The 21,048-nt window shown below is 39.5% G+C and overlaps 1 protein-coding gene across 8 annotated transcripts in view; it reads right to left on the bottom strand.

The window, feature by feature from the left end:
- LOC132394075 (transducin-like enhancer protein 4) overlaps positions 1-21,048 on the bottom strand; it is a 149,280-nt gene that overhangs the window by 69,094 nt on the left and 59,138 nt on the right. For 3 of the 8 annotated variants that reach the window (XM_059969781.1, XM_059969774.1, XM_059969775.1), the window contains exon 7: positions 12,495-12,530. The exons of the other annotated variants lie outside the window; for them this stretch is intronic. In XM_059969781.1, coding sequence (XP_059825764.1) covers positions 12,495-12,530 — 36 coding nt within the window. The remainder of the gene's footprint in view (positions 1-12,494; positions 12,531-21,048) is intronic. 8 annotated transcript variants of the gene reach the window in all.

Genomic DNA, 21,048 nt, shown 5'->3' with positions numbered 1-21,048 from the left:
GAGAAGGAGGAAGGGGACCAGCAGGAGAGGAGAAGGGGTAAGAGGGGAACTGGAATGGAAAAAGAAAGAAGGGGAAGTGGGGAGAAATTACCAGAATTAAGAAATCGATGTTCACGCCATCACATTGGCAGCTACACAGACAGAATATGAGGTGTTGCTCCTCTAATCTGACACAGGTCTCATCATGATAATAGAGGAGGCCACAGGCTGATACATCAGAAGAGAATAGAGAGCAAAATTAAGATGGTGACCACTGTGAAAACCCACCTTCTGTGGCAGTTGGAGCGAGGATGCGCACCAAGGCGTCCCTAATCTACGCTGGGCCTCACCGTATAGGAGGCCATATCGGGTGCATCGGGTACAGTAGACAACCCCAACAGGCTCACAGGTTAACTGTGACCTCACCTGCAAGGACTGTTTGGGGCCCTCAATGTGGTGAGGGAAGAGATGTAGGGGCAGGTATAGCACTTGACCCATTTGCAGGGAGTCCACATGGTGGAGCATACCACCAGCTGGCCAGAGGTTGTCTATCGTCGATGAAGGCTGCGGACGTGACTTGGGCATTCATCAGCACCTGGGTCGCTCGGTTTGCCGTTGGAAGAAATATCATCTGGTCCTTCTTCCAACTGCGGACCCCAATTCACGTCTGACCTCTGGGCCAATGATCAAGAACCTTGGCCTTAGATTGCACCACACCACCCGCAGTCTATTGGCCTGTGCAAGCAGTTTCACTGTTCCTTAAAGGCAGCTCTGTAGAACTCCCTGATGGATGGGAGTTGACACGATCATCTCCCTTGGGTCTTGCCGGGTCTCAGAACAGCTCCAAAACAGGACCTGCAGTCCTCGGCAGCTGAGTTAGTGTACAGGCACCACTAGGGGTGTTGGGTGATCTTATTCCTGACACCACGACTGCCTGGTCGGTGCCTCAGCAGTGTTCTGCCCTCCTCAATAAACTCAATTTGTTTACATCTATTCCTACCTCCCATCATGGTGTACAACACTCTGGGGCTTCAACTGAACCAAGTTCTACCTCATTCATTTTTGTCTGCCTGATGCACATCAACACCCCCTTAAGCTCCTTCGAAATAGCCTGTTCTGCATTTTGGAATGGGGTAAAAAGACTTTTATTGTAGATAGGAAGGTTACACCTGAATGCTTTTTGTAGATCATCTTAAACTGCCCCAGCAAGACCTGGATGGTTCCACTACTATATTCCCTGCATCATGATATGACCATGTGCTTATCAGCACACCCCTTGATGAGCCAGAAGCACCTGTTCTACTCCAACCAAGGCACACAGCACCCAAGCCAGGCAGCTCATATGAGCTTCAGGGAATTCTGTGGGGTGACGGCTGGGGATGGCTCTATAGGTTAATGCAATGGGTGGCAAATGACACACAATGTTCATAATAGAAACTGTTCCATACAATTCAAAAACACTATCATTAAGTTGTGTTCACTTTAAGGGACCATATCTGATGTAATGACATCAGCGTAAGATGACTGCATTTGGTTTGTTCGTAATGGAAGTACAGCTGTGGCTTTTGTGAAGCACATAAAGTGACTTTTGCATGTTTTATTCACAAAACCCTGCATCAGTGTACAAGACAGCAACAGCAGATCCTTGAGATCAGAGACAAAGCAAGAGGACCAGAAGACTAGAGGATTCTACTTGTTGGGTCAATTGTGGCAACCACATTATATAGTTAAAACAGATCAAGTCTGCAGTTTTGCAGCCAGGTCAATTATTATGCTTTTAAAATTGATCATTATAGGAAGAGACTTATCAAGCAGAAAGCTGAGGCAGTTAGAATGATGGCGAGCTAACTAATGTTAATCAGTATCACTATTTCCAGGGAATGCCTCAAGCATTACTCAGAAGTGGTTTTTTTTACAAGACCTTATACAAAGGGGGACTCAGCTCTAGGGCAAGGGGTAATGATGGACTTGAGTCATGCAGTGCAAAGCTTAGAGGTTAATCTTTCCTGACTCATTACAACTCACAATGTTATTGACAATGTGTGATGCTTCCAGCTATGGGGAAAGTCGGCTATCATCTACGTATTCAAAATGGGACATGCAGTGCTAATTGCATACACTCCTCTCAGTGAGAAAAGTATACACAAACTGGAAAAGAAACTATAGCTACCACTTTGACTTCAAAAGTTTATAGCTGACAGGCTTTGTACTCTGGTAAGGACCATAAACTGCTAACGGTGATATTTTGAGCCAAATTGGATGCAAGGCAACAGCTGGCACGTGAGATGATTTTCCAGTCTCAGTCTGTGTGAGTGCCAGACCACCTGTGGCAGATGTTGCCCTGAGACGGGAGTGGAATGTAGCAGAGAGGGATATTGAGACTTTCATATGTTCCAGAAAAGATACCATGAGCTCATATTTGGGGTTGGGTGCTTGAAATGGGGGTCATAAAGTGACGAGTTCTAAAGTATCCCACGTGTGCATACACAAGGATGCCAATGAGGAATTTTTCACATCATAGCTGTAGTTACAGGGTACTGGTATTGACTTGCTTGACTTGGGAATTGACAAGATACTAAGCAGCTCATGAAGTCCTGCTCAGTGCATGAGCACTGCTGTTCACAGATGCTTGCAGCTCTTGTCCAAATGTGGAATTACTCCGTTTCAAGGTTCAAAATTCAGACTTATTTATCACACGTACTGGAATCATCCAATGAAATACATTGCTTCAACCAACACACTCAAGGATGTGCTGGAGGCGGCCACAGTTTGTCCCTTAAGTGATGACTTCTTTAATCTGGAATTGGACCATTTGCTTCTAGCTAGCCGGCTGCAACTCATAGCAGCTAGACATTCTCAGACACAACCACTGGTGGGCAGAACATTGGACAGGCGGTACCACAAACATGAAATTAAGCAGAATGGAAGGTTTGAGTATAACTGATATATGCTTGCAACTAAGGACATTACAAAGGTTAAGAAAATATGCATGTATGTTAACTTGATAATCATTGACTGAATATTTGCAGAAAATAAATAATTTACATTGACTTGATGTAATACATAGTTACTAAACTTAGACAAAATACTCCAGCTATGAATGAAACAGCCTCAAACATTTATTATAACTTTCTTTCTAATCAAGTCTATTAAGCAAGTACCTTTAGAACCCAATTTCTTCTAGTTACTTGATGTAAGCATAGCTTCATCCATCACAGCTTTCTATTCATGGCCCTTATCTAAAATGAAAAATACCAATGAAGGTAATTTCTGTCTTGAAGCTCTCTTTTCAGCTTACCTACAAATTTATAGACACAAGAGATTCTTCAGATGCTGAAAATCTAGAGCAACACGCACAAAATCTTGGAGAACCTCAGCCGGTCAGGCAGCATCTATGGAATCCAATAAGCACCTGGAGATGCCTATCATCTTCCTTTGGTACCCTTCCTTCCTCCCTTTCTCCCATGGTCCACTCTTCTCTCCTATTAGATACCTGCTTCTACAACCCTTTGCCTTTCTATTCACCTGGCATCACCTATCATCTTCTTGCTTGACCCCCTTCCACTCCCTCACCTTTTTATTCTAGTATATTTCCCCTTCCTTTCCATTCCTGTTGAAGCATTTCAGCCCAAAACCTCGAATGGTTATTCACTTCCATAGATGCTATCTGATCTGCTGACTTCCTCCAGCATTTTGTGTGTGATGTCTAGAAATTCAATGGCAGTTATATAGGCATGTTTAACACCTGCTATACAACATGACAATTACTCCCTTGATTGTGGAATTTTGTCTGTCAAAACCGAAGGCGGGTAGATAAGCCCAGAGTTAAACATTGTGACTACATTAATGGGTGGAACAGAAAGGGATCAAGAGAGCAGACACTTAAAAAGCCTGAAAGGGAGCTCCACAAGTTGCTGAACCAAGACAGATTCGGAAAAATTTATCTTTTGCAATCCAAGAGCAGGCCTTGTATTAGAAAGCACAAGAAAGTGAAGGAGGAGAACTTAGTGGCTCGGACAACATTTGTGGAGGAGAATAGGAAGTCGATGTTTTGGGTTGAGACCCTTCATTTAGAAAACCTTGTTTCTCTAGGAATGGCCTGGAAACACCAAAACAAAGCAAAAAACCTTCTAAGAGATAGCTGAATGTTTATTACATATAACTGATTACAATAGGAGACAGACAGGACAGCCAAGAATCATGCTCACAGTTTCAAAATTCCACAATGTGACTTTCATTTGGGTTTGGCTTTCAAAATGAGGTCACTTTCTGCAGAAAAATATGATGTGGCATGATGTGATCTAATTTTTAGGCAATCAATTCTGCAGCCATCCCACATTTTAGGATGTGGCCAGTTTGTCATTTATTGCCCATCTCCAGTTGCCCTGAGAGGATGGATATACAACTTAATGTGACTGAGAGGATTACCAAACCACCGGAGAGCACTTAAAATTACAAATCATATTTATGTGGCACTGAAGTCACACAGAGAACAGAACAGACAGAAATGGCAAGTGATCTCTTCTAAGTATCTCAATCAACCAGATGGGTTTTTCCTGTATCAATCCTCTGTCTTATAATCTATTTTCTCAGCCGATGTCATCTTATTTCCAGATTTAAAGCAAAAATGAATTCGAATTCTCAAACTGTCAGAGCTTGTATTATTAGACTATTGAGATTACTAATTCAGTAACAAGACTGTAGCTCTGCTATACCTGTCAATAACTTTGCGATTTATATCCACATTAGGGAATTGAGAGTCATGGGGGGGGGGGGGGGGGGTAGCAAACACAACCAAAAGCACATGCTAGAAAAGAGAAAGCAGGCACAGCAGGGAGTGACAATATCTTTCTCTATTTCCATACTCCAAAGCTAGCTTATTCCCTCAACTGAGAAAAGATCATTTTCAGAGATCATGAGGCAGAGATAGTATTGATTCATCATCATTCCTGAACTCCCAAAGAGACCAACATTCTAATACTGTCACAAAAAGATCCACAGAATCTACAAAACAATTCATATATAAAATCGGACTGCCTCACTTAAGAATAACACACATTCAGATTAATAGTCAATAGACCAAAATAATAAGTCAAATATAACTATAAAGCAGTCAACTCCAAAGGAAATCCATCCAGTATCATGCCAAAGACAAACAACTTGTGATTCCTTTTTTATTAATCAAAGATTCTCCCCTACAGAATCAAGTTTCTGTTCATCCGCTAAGAAATGACTATTAATGCATACAGTGCTTTCTGACCTCCAGTGCAAAGGTCATGGATTCAGCCACATAGCTGCTCATCATTTGTCCATTTGGTGAAGGCATACTGCCAAGTTAGCCATATCTGTATTTCAGTCCACACAATGCCACTTTGAACTCTAACAGAATCCAAGATTTAAATATGAACTGCAAAGTATTTGATGTAACATAAGGAACAAGCACAGGTGGAAATTGTGCAGTCCTTCAAAGCCTGTTCCACTGGCAGCATTTACAGTACTTATATAAAAAAGTAATCAGCCTCCCTTGGAAGTTTTCAAGTTTTATTGTATTACAACATTTAATTTCAGTGGATTTCATTTGGCTTTTTTTTTTACACCAATCAACTGAAAAAGACTCTTTTATGTCAAAGTGAAAACAGATCACTTTACTACAAAGTGATCTAAATTAATTACAAATATAAAACACAAATTAATTGATTGCCTGAGAATTTATCCCCTTTGATATGACATACCAAATCATCACTGGTGCAGCCAACTGGTTTTCAAAGTCACATAATTAGTTAAATGGAGATCTGTTTTTGGAGACCAGTGTGCAGTCAAGATGTTTCAATTGATTGTAGTAAAAATACACCTGTATCTGGATGGTCCAACTGCTGGTGAGTCATTACCCTGGCAAACACTACACAATGAAGACAAAAGAACCAACTCCACAAAAAAGTTATTGAAAAGCACAAGTCAGGAGATGGATACAAGAAAATTTCCAAGTCACTGAATATCCCTTGGGGTACAGTTAAGTCAGTCAAGAAATTGAAAGAATATGGCACAGCTATAAATCTGCCTTGAGCAGGCCATCCGCAAAAACTGAGTGACCGTGCAAGAAGGGAATGAAAATTTTCTTACCTTACTGAATTTTGTAAAAAGGACACTATCAAACAGGTCACCTTTTTCGTTATCCTTGATTGGCTGAATCAACTCTATTAAAATGAACATTTTACTTAAACTTAAATACCTTTTTCAGGCATTACCTGTTTTCATTCCTAAGTCTTTTCTTTGATTCTCCCGATTCTATTATATCTTCCTATATATGGAAAAACAAACATTTTTGACTAAGTAAAGTTCATCTTCAAAAATCTAAGAATGGAGGTTTACCTTTACCAAATTTTAGGTTTTATTATTGAGCAGTCAACATATGATATCTTACGCCTTGAACATATTATATTAACCATGAGGACTGTCCGATATGGGTTTCTTTAGAAGCTAACTCTTAATAAATTTTCTATTATTTCTCTTCTTGGATCCTCACTTCCTTTATTTTTTAGTAAACTAACTGAAAATTTGGTAGTTAAACATACTTTGAGGATCTGGGTATAAGTTAGAAAATACTTTGGTCTATTGAGATTTTCTTTGTCTAAACCCATTTGTTCTATTTTTTTAAACCTTCGATGACCGATTCAGTTTTTAAAGAAAGGGATAGATTGGGTATTAAATGCTTCCAGGATCTGTTTGTTGGAGGAAGTCTCCTCTCGTTTGAGCAAATGTCAGCTAAGTACAGTTTACCCAAAACTCACTTTTTTCGTTATTTCCAAATTAGAGACTTTCTGCGTTCTCAACTATATACATTTCCTGTAAGTTCCTATGAGCACTTAATAGATGTAGTTTTTAATTTGAAACCTTTTTATGATGGTTCAATATCCAATATTTATGGTATGTTGCTAGGAATGAGAAACTCATTCTTTGGGAACAAGATTTACAGACTTCAATCTCTGAGGAAACTTGGAATGACATTTTTTAATTGGTTAACACTTCATTGTTATGTGCCCATCATTCCCTTTTACAGTTCAAAATGGTTCATAGAGCTCACATGTCTAACGATAAGCTATCTCATTTTTATTCAGATATTGCTCCTTTCTGCGATAGATGTAATAATGGAGAAGTTTCATTAATTCACATGTTTTGGACATGTCCGAGCCTTGAAAGATACTGGAAGGAAGTATTCCAAACTCTTTCGGTACTTCTCAAGGTAAATAGTAAGTCTAATCCTGTGACTGAATTATTTGGTATTGTTGGAGGAAAAGACTTCATCTTGGAGACACCCAATTTGCATATTTTGACTTTTATTTCTCTTATAGCTAGGAGAGTGCTCTTGATTAAATGGAAGGATGCTCTTTCGCCTACTCATGCTCAATGGTTATGGGATGTTATGTCATGCTTAAATATAGAGAAGATTTGTTGTTCAGTTTTTGAATCTAGCCAAGACTTTTATACATTGTGGGGACCATTTCTGAGTTATTTTCAAAACCTTTGATTTGTTGTAAAAATACAGATGGTGGCTAATAATGTATGTTATTATATGATAAGGGTTTTTTCCCCTTTTTTCTTGCATCTCCTAGCAGCTCTGACTTTGGTAATGGGTTTAGATTTTTTTTCTTGTATAACAAGATTATTATATTTCAATATTATGATTTAATTTAATTTCATGAATACAAGGTTTTGTGATTGTAACTCTCTTCTTGTACTCTGTATCCCTCCATGCAGAAACTAATAAAAATACTGAAAAAGAAGGGAACTAGTAAGAGAGGCTACCAAGATAAGTTGCTTCAGTAGGTGAGATGGGAGAGACTGCACATACAACAACTGCTGCCCAGCTACTTCACCAGTCAACAGCTTTTATGAGAGTGTGGCAAAAAGAAAGCTGCTGTTGAACAAAGCTCACATGAAGTCTAGGATGGAGTTTACCCAAAGGCATGTGGGCAACTCTGAAGGGTGGTTCTATGGTCTGATTAAACCAAAATTGAGCTTTTTGGCCATTAGCCTAAACCCTATCTTTGGCATAAGCCTAACACTGCACATCATCGAAACCACACCATCATTACCATGAAGCATGGTGGTGGCTGCATCGTGCTGTGGGGATGCTTCACTGCAGCAGGTGCTGGAAGGCTTGTGAAGGTAGAGGGTAAAGAAGAAGAAAGCCCTCAACTCCGAGTGGAGTCATCGGGACGCCATCATGACGGCGTTTTTTTAGCAGGCTCTCTTATTTTTACGACACCAAATTGCTAGCTTGACGCTCAACCCAGCACGGATGGAAAGCATGTAAGGGAGCCGACTGGATTTGAACTCGGGAGACTTTGCTCTGAAGTCCAGCTCTGATGCCACTACACCAGTGGTCTCCAACCACCGGGCCGCAAAGCACGTGAGGAAACGATATAATTTGGCGATATGAGTCAGCAGCTCCTTTCCTCATTCCCTCTCATGCCCACTGTTGAATTTGAATGCATGCAAGGTCATCAGTCGCCTAAACGCAGTGACACCCTCGCGCCAGCGATCACTGGTTGGCCTCAGGTAACCAGCCGCCTCACGTGGCTGGCGAGAAGTGCCATTGCTACTGGCCCGGAGCAAGGACAGATGGGCACCACCTCCAAACCCGTTTGCCACACCAAATGTTCGTGGGGAACCCAGTGCCAAAATATTCCCAGATGACCTAATTCGGGCTTAGGGTTTCATAAGTAGCAGAGCAGCTACTTCGCTGCCATCTACTGAAAGTCATCCCTCAAGCCAAACTTTAGTTGGCCGATAAATCCCACCTACCTACAAAGGGGGCTGGAACATGCCCTGTTGCACTCCTCACTTGGTCAGTCGCTCGCTCTCTTCGGACTGCAACCGCTGCGACCCCAGCACGGGGACCTCCAGCCCTTACCTTGTCCTCTCACCACACCCACAACCAGCCACACCTGGTCAAGGCATCTGGCAGCAGGTGGGCAGGAGGCTGGAGTTTGGGCCCAGAGGCTGTCTAATGAGGCAATGAAGCCCTCAAAACTGCTTCAGTACAGTTACGTACCCTGTAACTGGGTCACTTACCAGCAAAGATAGAGAGGTCCGTTGAAGTCTGATGGAACTATTTTTAACAGTATTTATTGATAAAAATACACAAAAATAATATCAATGCAAACATACAGATAATATACGTCGTCAATACTAAATCTAAAAGCGCGGTATAATAATAATCAATAAGAAATAGCTCTATCGTTGTCTAGGGGATAATGTATTGTCTGATGGAAATATAAAAGACACTCAAGTTCATTCAAGCTGCAGCTTTTTGGTTGGAGAGAAAGACGGATGTTTAACTTGCCCATTCCTTTTATGATGTCAATCCTTCGAGAGTCGTTGGGGCTGATTTCCCCTTTGTTGTTAGCTAAAGCCATCCTTCTGTGGCAAGACCCACCAATTCTGAGGCAAATGGAAAAGGACGCACGTGGGCTTTTCCACCAGCTTTCGCTATTACGCTGTTACAGGAGTTCTAGCATTTCTTTTGGTGCGTCTGAAGGGGCTGTTCCCCAGACCCTCTTTTATCCTGACTCACAGGGTCTCAGATGTCAATCAGGGTGGGATGATGCAATCCCTCCACCAACCCCCCCCCCCTTGGTTCATTGCCTGGGGGCTTCGATGAATCGTACAGTATTCAATACACAACTCCGTCTCCAAGAGATAATGGCCGTTAACCGTGGCTTTGTCTCTCGGAGGCCGAGGACACATTCCAAACATTGAGGAATCTGCGTGTCTCTCTCTCATTTCCTGGGTCTCCTGACCCGAATCAATAGCGATCCTGAAATTCTCAAAAAGGAGGGGACCACAGGCGTAACAGTACCTTGAGTCCAAGCACCCTGCACTTAAAGACAAACCCGTTGAGTTTTTTGAGCGGAAAAAACATGAGCAAGCGGGACAGAAGCAAGTGTTCAGAGCCACGTAAACTAAATTGCGGAATAGACTGGACGTAAGGAACCCCCTTCGAGTATCGCTGTCTCCCCTCCCCCTCCCCCTTGGGACTGTCTTGTTGCAGGGAAACAAGCCCAGGGCTCCCACTGATACAGCGATAATGGTGTGTTGCAGTGATTTGATATGTTCATATGAGGAAAATATGCGCTGTGTGTTTAATATCCAAATGTTACTTAAAATGTTATGATGCTACTGACTTATAAGTGACTTATAGTGATAAGTCAATTATATTCATGCGAGGAAAATATGCGCTGTGTATTTAATATTAAATTAATTAGATAAACCCTTTTAGAAATGAAATTGAGTCTATTAGCCACTTATAAGTGACTTATAGTTGACTTATCACCTATACTCCGGTGGTGATTAATATCTCCCCCACACCCCCCCACCCCCCCCCACCCCGCTGGCCGGTCTGCAATAATATTAAACCAGTCCGCAGTGCAAAAAAGGTTGGTGACCCCTGCGTACATCACCAGCCAGCCGAGAGGGTAAAATGAATGCAGCAAAATACAGAGAAATCCTAGAGGAAAACCTGATGCACTCCACAAGAAATCTGCAACTCAGGAAAAGATTTGTTTTCTAGCAAGACAATGACCCCAAGCATAAAGCCAAAGCTGCACAGGAATGGCTTAGAAACAAAGTTAACGTCCTGGAGTGGCCAAGTCAGAGTCCAGACCTCAATCCAATTGAAAATTTATGGCCAGACTTAAAAAGGACTGTTCTCTCATGATCCCCATGCAACCTGACAGAGCTTGAGCAGTTTTGTAAAGAAGAATGGGGAAAAATTGCAGTGTCCAAATGTGCAAAGTAGATAGAGAGCTATCTACACAGAATCCAGTCTATAATTGTTGCCAAAGGTGCATCTACTAAATACAGATTTGAAGGGGGTGAATACTTATGCAATCAATTATTTCATGTTTTACAGTTGTAATTAATTTAGATCACTTTGTAGAGATAGTTACACTTTGACACTACAGTCTTTTTCTTGTTGATCAGTGTCAAAAAACCCCAAATCGAATCCACTGTGATTCAAGGTTGTAAACCAATAAAACATGAAAATATTCAAGGGAGGAGGGGAGGTGAATACACTGTATGCTCAATTTCCTCATCTTTCTATTTCATACAAAAACACACCAGTCTCAACCTTGAAAATAGTCACTGATCTACATCCACCATCTTCTAGGGAAGGGGATTTTAAAGAGTCTTAACTCACTTTACGTCTGTCCTGAGTGGCCTTGAGATACTGCATCTAGATTAAACTCTCTGGGTAGAACTTACAACACCCTGAAATCCACCGATATTCTTCAAGAATTTAAGTGATACATGAGGCCCCGAACAAAATCTTTCCCTAATCCCAAAAAACCCTGCTCAGGTCCAAGACCTTCCTTGCCCTCGGCTTCAATACAGCTGTCTGATAGCAGCGCAAGATTCCCTCAGAATTCAACACATCATCTTTGTCCATGTCAAGAGTATACCAAAGATTATTTTCTGAAATTCCTTTACCATACTGTCTGCAAAAACTATCAACACTCAATTCAACAGAGGAATGCCCAATTTCCATTTTCTTCAATTTAAACTCTCATGAATTCACTATTCCTTCCTAAAGCCAAACAGATCCTGTTTTCCAACCACCGTTAGAGCTTGTGTGTTCTGGTGCTATCCTTACAACCTGTTCTTTATTGATCAGGAGCCGTCATCAACCATTATTAATACTTTGTTTACAAAAAGAAGGGAAATGAAGGCAATCAACTTCAAAAGGGAACACCTGTTACAATGACAGAATATAAGAAATTCATTATGGACAGAAGAGCCATTGAAGAATGAGGTTCAGAAATTAAATGCCACAATCAGGAGATTCATTTAAGTAATGAAGGAAAGCAAAATAAATCAAATCAAAAGCATTCAGTTAGTTCCATTTCACTTGTCTTTTCCTATGATATACACATACAAAACTGTCTATACTTCTAACTTTGTTTTTCCATTCACAAATATGTATGACCCTTCACACACGAGATAACTGAGCAATTTATCAGACTCTGCACACACACCACTGCTATTATTGTTCCCAATGAAGGGTCTCGGCTCGAAATGTCGGCTCTTTATGCCTCTCCATTGATGCTGTCTAACCTGCTGAGTTCAACCACCATTTTGTGTGTGTTACTCTGGATTTCTACAGAAATCTCTTTCTTATTTACTGCTAACATTCTACCTGATGCAACTCTGACAAAGTTACGCAGCAAAAATATAACTGTTGTTGGGAAATCATCATCTATAACTGATCCTCAACTAATTCTGAAAATGTGTGAATAATAATTCTTCATGTTTCTTAATAGGATAAAAAGCATGAAAAAGAAAACAAAATTTAAAATGGCCAGAAATGGACAGACATAACAACAAACCAGAGGAACTGAAAGAAACTGTTCTTTATAGCAGCTTTTCTTGCTCTGAATGTGATGGTGTAAGTATCCAATTTTGAAAAGATCATGGTTTGTTATTATTTTTTGTATTAATATTTCTCAACTCACCAATAGCCAGCATTGAAACCTTCTCTTCTCTGTGTGCTATGGCAAAGATTAAAAAAATAATACAAAGTAAAATAATTTTTTCTCATAATTGTCCTGCAAATACTTCTAAGCTAAGTATTTTGCTTAATTCAGCATATTTTTCTAAAACTTCATAGAAGATGCCTCATGGGTTAATCTCAAATACAGCTTCCATTTTTGCCTCCAAAATAGTGCACCTCCTTTCCCAACATTTTAGAAACATTACCAGTCCAACAATTAGAGGGAAGACACATTAGTTTACGTGATGCCTTAGGTATAGCCATAACTATGGAGTTCTGGAGCTAATGATCTGGTTGACAGATGCTCACCCACAAACGTTATAGTGGAAGGAGGGTTTGTTAGAGAATTAGAAAGATTACAGCCTTGTAGAACTTATTTAGAGATTGAGGAAGAATGGGGTTATTAACAAACTAGAACAAAAGGAAGTGAATTTTAAAAAGCAAGTTGTTGTTGAACTGTGAGCCAGCAGAGATGACTGAGTATAAATTTTAATGGGATTTGCACATATTGGAATACAGATAGAATAGTTTAAATTGGATTAAATTTGTGAAGACTGCAGGAGAAAGGTCAGTTAAGAAAAGCATTAGAAAAGTTCAATCTGAATGTAATATGGTTACAATCTGAATGTAATAGGGTATCAGCAGTTGAAGAGTTGGTGCAAGTTAGAAAAAAAAGAACACATTTCTAAAGGTTGGCATGACTCCATGATATAGTAAGTATATACAAACTTTGAAAAAGGAGGAGGAGCTTAGGAGAACGATGGCACCAAATGGCTACTCCTCTGCTTGCATCTTCGGAAACAGCTTTATTTCTACCTTTAATATCTCTATTCTTCTCTTTCAGGGTTCTTTTGAAGACCCTGACCTGGAGTTACACACTGACTTCCGTTCTTTGCGGGAATGGGAGCCGCTCTCGGAGTCTCACGACCGGCCGCTATTCAATATGCCAAGGACGCTGCCTAGAAGACTAGTGTGCCTTCCGGGTTCTGGGATTTCATGACTCTGGAGGCAGGTGGAATTGAAGTTGGTGTCGCTGCAGGAAACTGGTGTTGTGGGAGACAGCAACAAGTTCAAAACAATAGGCTGGCTGCTGGCCATGTGCCCAGTGACCCCAGTTCCTTGGGCACAGAACAACGCAACAGACTTTTAACATCATAAATCAGTGAGTTGTTTGTTATTTCTCCCCTCTCGCTGTGAAATGGGAATAACTTTTTTCCCTTATTGGTATGTCAAATTACTGCGTGTACGAGTAGTTTTTGGGGTACTGCAGGTCTGTGTCTTTATGGATGCTTTGCTGCACACTTGAGTGCACGGTGGGGAGCGCCAATGCTTTTCTGCTGGTGGAGGGGGGAGATACTCTGCTGCTTCTGTGTGGGGGGGGAGACTTTGGGCTTCTAACATTTAACTGTCATTCACTCTTTGGGGCACTCCTCTGTTCTTTGTGGATATTTGCAAAGAAAAAGTATTTCAGGATGTATATTGTATACATTTCTCTGACATTAAATGTACCTTTGAAACTTTTGAAGATGGAATAGATCACAAGTTGCCCTTGATAGAAGAGGGCAAGGGCACACACACACACACACACACACACACACACACACACACACACTCTTCTAGCAGAGTTCACAAATGCAAAATGGAACCCCAACCCCAATTTCATTCGCTATACTATTCATAAGAGACGGAGGCCAATTATAATGACCAAAGCAAGATCAGCTAATTTATTAATATTAATAAAATAGCCTGAGATTTCATGTTGACTCAATCCACTTTAAGCAGAGTAGCTCCAGAGTAATTCATGATATAATAATTCCCTTTTTACTCATTACAACTATGAAAGTACTTCCATGACCTATACAGTAATGAAAGGGTCATCTCTATTCCTGCAGGGCTTGAAGAATACCTTATGTAAAAGGGCTTCAGTGAATGATAACTGATGAAAGCCACACATAAACAAAGGAAGTAAACCAAAAAGAAATTCTTATGTATACCAAGTTTTTCAATTCATGACATGATCCTATACCAAAGACTAAACTATTGAAAGAGATTCCCTAGTGCCCTCTCCCTACTGCCCTGTCCTTTATAAAACAACAGCTTTAAGTACTGTTCCCTTTCAATAGATGCAATCCAGATCATGGCAGCTTCATTATGTAAAGGAAAGTTCTTATTCCTCTTTGCTGCAGCCAACATTTTCTAAAATTTGTGACCTCATGTTACCAGCTATCTGGTCAAGAATACAAATCCTAGTACAAGAGGAAGACATGGCATACGAGCATGTACTGCTTGGAGAAACATTCAAAAGCTACTAGAAAATGTTATTAATAAGACTGAATGAAAAACCTTAACTTCTTATGTACTTACATCTATATTGTATGAAAACTTTCAAGCTTAAAAAATGTAAAGGGAAGTACAGTCAATAACCATTCCTGCAAAGTGTTTCAAACTTTGAAGCTGCCAGCTTTAAAGAACTTCCATGACTGGAATTCCATTTGGTCAAACAGCTGGTTTGATTCCAATGGTTAATATCTTATTCTTACACCAAGTGCATGTGTAGCGTCAGAACCATGTCAACACAAGATACTATAACAGTTCTCTTCCTGCTTTCCACAGCCACTTTGTACAACTGAGCATTATTTCCCCCACTACTTCAGACTGCTTGAACTGTATAATGCCTAGGATCAGTAGCTCATGCCTGGAGTTTCCACTTCCATAACATTTCAATATGGGCGATGTTGATCATTTGGACAGGACACATTAGACAGATTAGAAGCAATATACATTCTCATGTCTAGGCACTAGACAAATTAGTCTCTTCCTGACTTGCTCAGTGATTATGCAATTAATGTGAATGATTGGCTTGGCAGAACGCTAATTTTACTCCATGTTTAGAAAAGTAAAATAAGTTTGATTTAGATCTGCAGCCTACATTAAAGCTTCCAACATATAAAACTTTAATCATCCCTTTGCAAATACATTAACTTTTAAAATTGAGGTAAGACATACAGATCAATCTTGCCACTATTGCGAACGACAAAGCAGCATTGGATATCGTGCATCTGATCAGCTCCAATTCCTGGAATTTTTGAAAAGTGGGGGAAAAATAAAGGAATCCAAGTGACTGATATAGTGGGGTACCATATGTGATTATTAGTGACAGTGAACATTTTTCTTCTGGTCAAAAATCACGATTAATTTGAACTGATAGCTGTTATATCAAAAAGGCACATTGAGTCATATCGTTCTGTACCTGACCATTGCTCAGTATTTCCTCCTGTTATCTCCGCACAATCCTGAGCTGGATAGAGGGCCTACCATATACAGCTGGCTGTTATCGGCCTCTGGAGATGGGGATGCACTCCAATTGAGGATCCTTTTGGAGTCCAGTTGCAAATGCAACTCCCCCTGATGCTTAGCACATCCCAGACACACGTACTAGGTTTCACGTCACTTCAGTTCTAACAGCCGACAATAGTGGCTCCCTTTGGAGCGCAGGGTCATAGTATCAATTTTCAGGATTGATTGTAGCAATCTCAACTACAATCCTTTTCAGAGAATTGTAACTAAACATTCTCAGATAGGACAGCAGCCATTTACTTTGTACAAACCTTCCATTAAAATGGCTTCCACTTGACTTAGTAGGAAACAATACTTAATCTGTAGTTTATGATGTACATTATTTAGGCTACTGAATTTGCAGACAATAACCGTCTTCTCATACAATGACTAAATCAGTATTTACACCTAAAAAATAGTTTTTTTTGGCAAACTAACAACAAAATTAATTTGAAGGAAATAGAAAAGGTAATTAATCTGAACCATTTTACCCCAATCTGATTGAGGACTTGCTTTCCTAAAGGACGTTGCTAAATTAGATGAGCTTTTAGAACAGTCACCAGTTCTGCAGCTAACTTTTTGATATTCCCAAATCATTTTATTAATGGTTTTAATTTCCCTAGATAACACTGTGAATTTTTAAAGTCATCTTACAAGATTATTAGTCCACTTAACCATTGCACTACACATCACAGCTTCAAATTGTCCAAGAAAATATGTCTGAAGTCCCATTTGAAAAAAAGCAATTTCAATTTTGGAATAGTATGCTCATGTTTCACAATTTATAATTACTTTGATATCACAAGACCTTGGGATAACTTGCAGTGAAAATGTTACACTACTACCATTACATTTACACTTATAGGGCTAACAACTTTGATCAGTCTTAAGAGGTCAATGCTCCATAAATTTTAGGACATACAACAAAAAAAGATATTAGCTTGTTTTGAGGAAGATATTGATGCAGGAAAGATCAGTGTGCATTGATGTTTAGAGAAAACATTCATTACAAAAGACCTTGGCAACTGAAGGCATAGCTACTCAAGGGCCAGTGGTAGAGAAATGCAAATAATGTATAAAGCTACAGAATTGGACCTCAGAAATGGTCTGGAAAGATCCATCAGAAGGATGGTACAAGTGATGGAGTACAAGAAGTGAAGGCTAATGGGATCTGGTAAGAGTAAGCAGGCAAGTAAGAGTTTTAGAGGAGTTTACTCAGTGGACACAGCTATCAAACGTGTGGGTGAGGATTTCAGTATTGAACAGAGTTAGTAAATGTTCCCAAGACAGAAATAGGCAGCAATAACTCTTCCAAAACTGGAATATTAAGAATTGAACAACTTGGCTTAAATTTTAAATTGACACTGAGTCCTCAAGATTTTTTTTTAAAACAATGAAGACTGCAGTAAATCAGTTCAATTTCAGTTAACAGCCAGGGTGCAAGATCGAATTAGAGGAGGGAATGGTGTTCGTGATTGGAACTCAATCCAGTGGTTTCAGTCCGCCTGATCCTTACTGTCTGACGCTTTAGACCATGTGGAGGTGCCAAGAAGGAAAGGTAAAGATGGGGAAACATCAGCATACATATAGAAACTGATACTGTGATTTGTGATAATGTTGGTAACAGAAGCTTGCAAATAAGAATAGAAAAGGGCCAAGAATAGAGGTGACAAGAACAGTAAACAATATAGGAAAAGAAGGCATGTGCTGATAGAGATGGCTTAATTTAAGCAAACAAGGTTAGGATCCCGATTAGGATGTGTAGAAATTTGGGAAGCTAAAACATTCATGAAATTTGAAGAAGACACACACACACACAAAGAAATGTTGGTGGATGAGATGAAAAAAAAACTGCATACTAAGGTATAAATTTATTTAGCTTTTCCTGTGAGTGATCCATATTCAGCATTATCAAAGTCCTATTCATCTAAGCCGCAGGTATGACCTAGGGACCTCTATCTTCTTGAGGTCGGGTTTCTTTTATTACCGTGCTGACCACTTCCACATAAGCTTGTTGGTGATTTCTTGCTTGGCTAAATGAAAAAAGACACCAAGAGCTCTGATTCAGCAAGTTCTAACAAGGTACACAAACCTAAGTAGGATTAGGTCCTCTTACCCAGGTTTCAAAGCCAGTCAGAAAAACAATTTTGAAAGGTGATACTGTTTGAATAGAGGCAGAGTGTGTTTTACTGTATAACAACTGGGCTAAAATAACCTTCTACATTAAAACAGTATGCTAATAAAGGTGATATATCATTGATGCCAATCATAATTTTGGATGATGTCCAGATACAGAGGATGTGAGTTTACCCAGTTTTTGGTGGCATGTAATGGTTCTGCTTTGTTCTTTGGGTTCCCACCCATCCCTATTTATACGACATAATCTTAATGTAACAATCCAGGCTCCATATCATTGTCAAATGAGCTGGTGATAGCATTTGTTCCAGAGCCACTTTTGGACAGTACTTGTGGTCGGTGTCAAGCTGCCAATGCTAATGGATAATCTCAGAAGGACACTGAATAGTTTCTCTACTACAAACTTTCATTCGAGAGTCAGCTCCATCTGCCACAGCATGGGCCATCCACATCTGAACTTCACCTTATGGGTGGGCCCACAACAAACCCTCCCCACAAGTACTGAATATGTCACAGTTCCAACCGACAACACTGGGCCAAGGAAAGCCAAGGGGTCACACTCTTACCAACTTTGCAGTCTGGTTATTGGCCACTGTATCACCAGATTAGAGTTCATGGAGAAAGCACATAGTAAAAATTAATTTGTATATAATAGAACTGAAATTTCTATACAGCATTTTTAATCCCTACAACAAAATGGGCATCCAGTACTTTAAGTCTTCAAGTGGGTTGACCATAACAGGTTGTATTTAAAAAAAAATAGCTGGCTAGATCACACCCCTAATTTTTAAAAAAAAGAAGGCACATGTCCCATATTTTCATTTTGAAAAGGTAATCACACCATCCGATGCAGAAAAAAACCTAAATGGATCACGATCCAGATTTCTAAGTTATAAACATTTATCACATTACTGCGATGCCCAAGTTAAGAACTTCAACGTGTGACTGAGGCATCGAACAGCAGCTCAGAGAAATGAACAACTGATAGGATATCAAACACAAAACCTGCCGAGTATGCATCTCTGGAGACCAACAGGTCAAGGCAATCACCTTCAACAGCCGAGTTCATACATTGCAGGCTCAGGAAAATACAGCTCCGATCACAAAAGTAGCTACTATTTCTGGGCCAGACAATGAAATCTTGAAACCTGATATTAAGGTCGATGATTTCTAGTGGAATCATTTTGAAATTATGCACTAGAAGAATAGTATATTCTAATTTAAATTTCTCCAAACCAGCCTCCCTAAACCCTTGTTTGTTGACAGCATCAAAACAAAGAACTACCCAATTTATTGTATCATTGGATAAATGATGGATACTGGTCAGTCTATGACTGGGGCAAAGTGGTTAATTCTAGATTCATAAATTTGAGCCAATAAACTTCGTGAAATTAGCATTAGGGTGGGTTTTTGCTTATGCCTTTGTGTTTTACATACAAATACACAGGTAGGGCTTCCTCCTACAAGATTTCTTTTGTTAATTATTTCTCCTGACTTGCAATCTCAGCACTTCCAAAAATATATTCAAATGAGCCACTAAAGTGGATCACATAACAGTCTAGAAAAAATTAAGGTTTAAGTCAAATAATTCCAACAGATATAAATAATTAATATGCATTAATATGAAAGTACATCAAACTTTAAAATGACTTCCTATATTAATATCTTTACATGAGCACTCAAGATTAAAGCATAGCCTCAGAACCTCCAAAATGTAATGCAAAATAAAGCATTTTGAAATGTATAATTCATCTTAATGAATTCACTTTGTAATATTCACAATGTAAAGTTCATGCAATTTTTATACCAGCAAGCAGATACTACCAACAATGTTTACAAAATTAAATCACCTCATTGCACTCTACCTCCAATCAATAGAAAGGATGGTTCAAAGCATTCAAGTTTAATTCTATATCTTACTTAACCTGCAGGAGAGACGTGGTCCAATTGAATTGCTTCGTCAGCATCAAAGCCTCATCATTTTAATCAATTTCCTTCTATAGCTTTTAGTAATACAGTTCAAGCTGTCAAATTTGACATTCCCAATCACAATGCAATCAGACATACAGACATTACCCAATAAAATTATTGCTTTACAGGGAACAATTCACTGAAAAAGATTACTTAAAAAGTAAATTCTGAAACAAAATTATAGTTTTCCTAAAATCTTCCATCTGCAGCTAGATCACAACAGTGTAAGGCTAAAATGGGTGCCTAAGTTTGACTGTTGTACCAAAAGGTGAAGTGAAACAACCATTAATAATGAACTAATGCGTGTGTGAATAACCTGCTGTGTGTGTAAATTGCCTGCCACATTATAACAACTACATTCTTTAAAAAAAGCACTTCAATATCTAGGAAGCACTTTCAGACTTTATTACTACAGTTATATCAACCTATAGGTCATATTATTTTGAAAATAAAGACTTCCGCATAACAAGATATGGTATTAATTTATACTTTATAGCACTTAATTAATGAAACTGAGAGTTAACCAATTTTGATGCACCGTTTACAATCAAGAGAGCCTAGCTGGCGCAAGAAATGTATCAACAGTCACGGAAGGACATTCAACCTACTAGCTGTTGATTGCTTTAACATGTCTCCAGTAAGGCAAATTTTGTCAGTTCAATTCAAGGCTTCAAAGTGGTGCTTAAAAAATATTAAGATGCATTATGGCAGCAGTAAATGATGAAGTAATTCCAGAAGCTTATGAGAAGAGATGAGAGAACTTGGGTAGGAGAAGATTTGTCCATTTTTCAGAGCAGCACCGATGCCTTAATTCTTAGAGGCAATGAGGAATAGAAGCATTGTGTATCTAAATTACACCTTAACACAGACACAGGAGTAGGAGCAGCTCAAATTTGAAGAGAATGTACCTTGACTACCTCCTGGTAACAATCATGAAGCTCTGAGTATGGTCAGACTGAAGTACTTGCAGAAGTAATCCAGCTAACAACTCACTCCATAATCCCACAAGATTTTGCTCCCTTGAAGTACTTTCTACTTCCCTTTTGAGCACTGCGACAGAATTTGCCTCCACT

This window comes from Hypanus sabinus, chromosome 5 (assembly GCF_030144855.1).
Source record: "Hypanus sabinus isolate sHypSab1 chromosome 5, sHypSab1.hap1, whole genome shotgun sequence".
In the NCBI taxonomy this organism is placed as follows: Eukaryota; Metazoa; Chordata; class Chondrichthyes; order Myliobatiformes; family Dasyatidae; genus Hypanus; species Hypanus sabinus.
The sequence above is the reverse complement of the archived record's forward strand: the minus strand, read 5'-3'. Positions and strand labels throughout refer to the sequence as shown.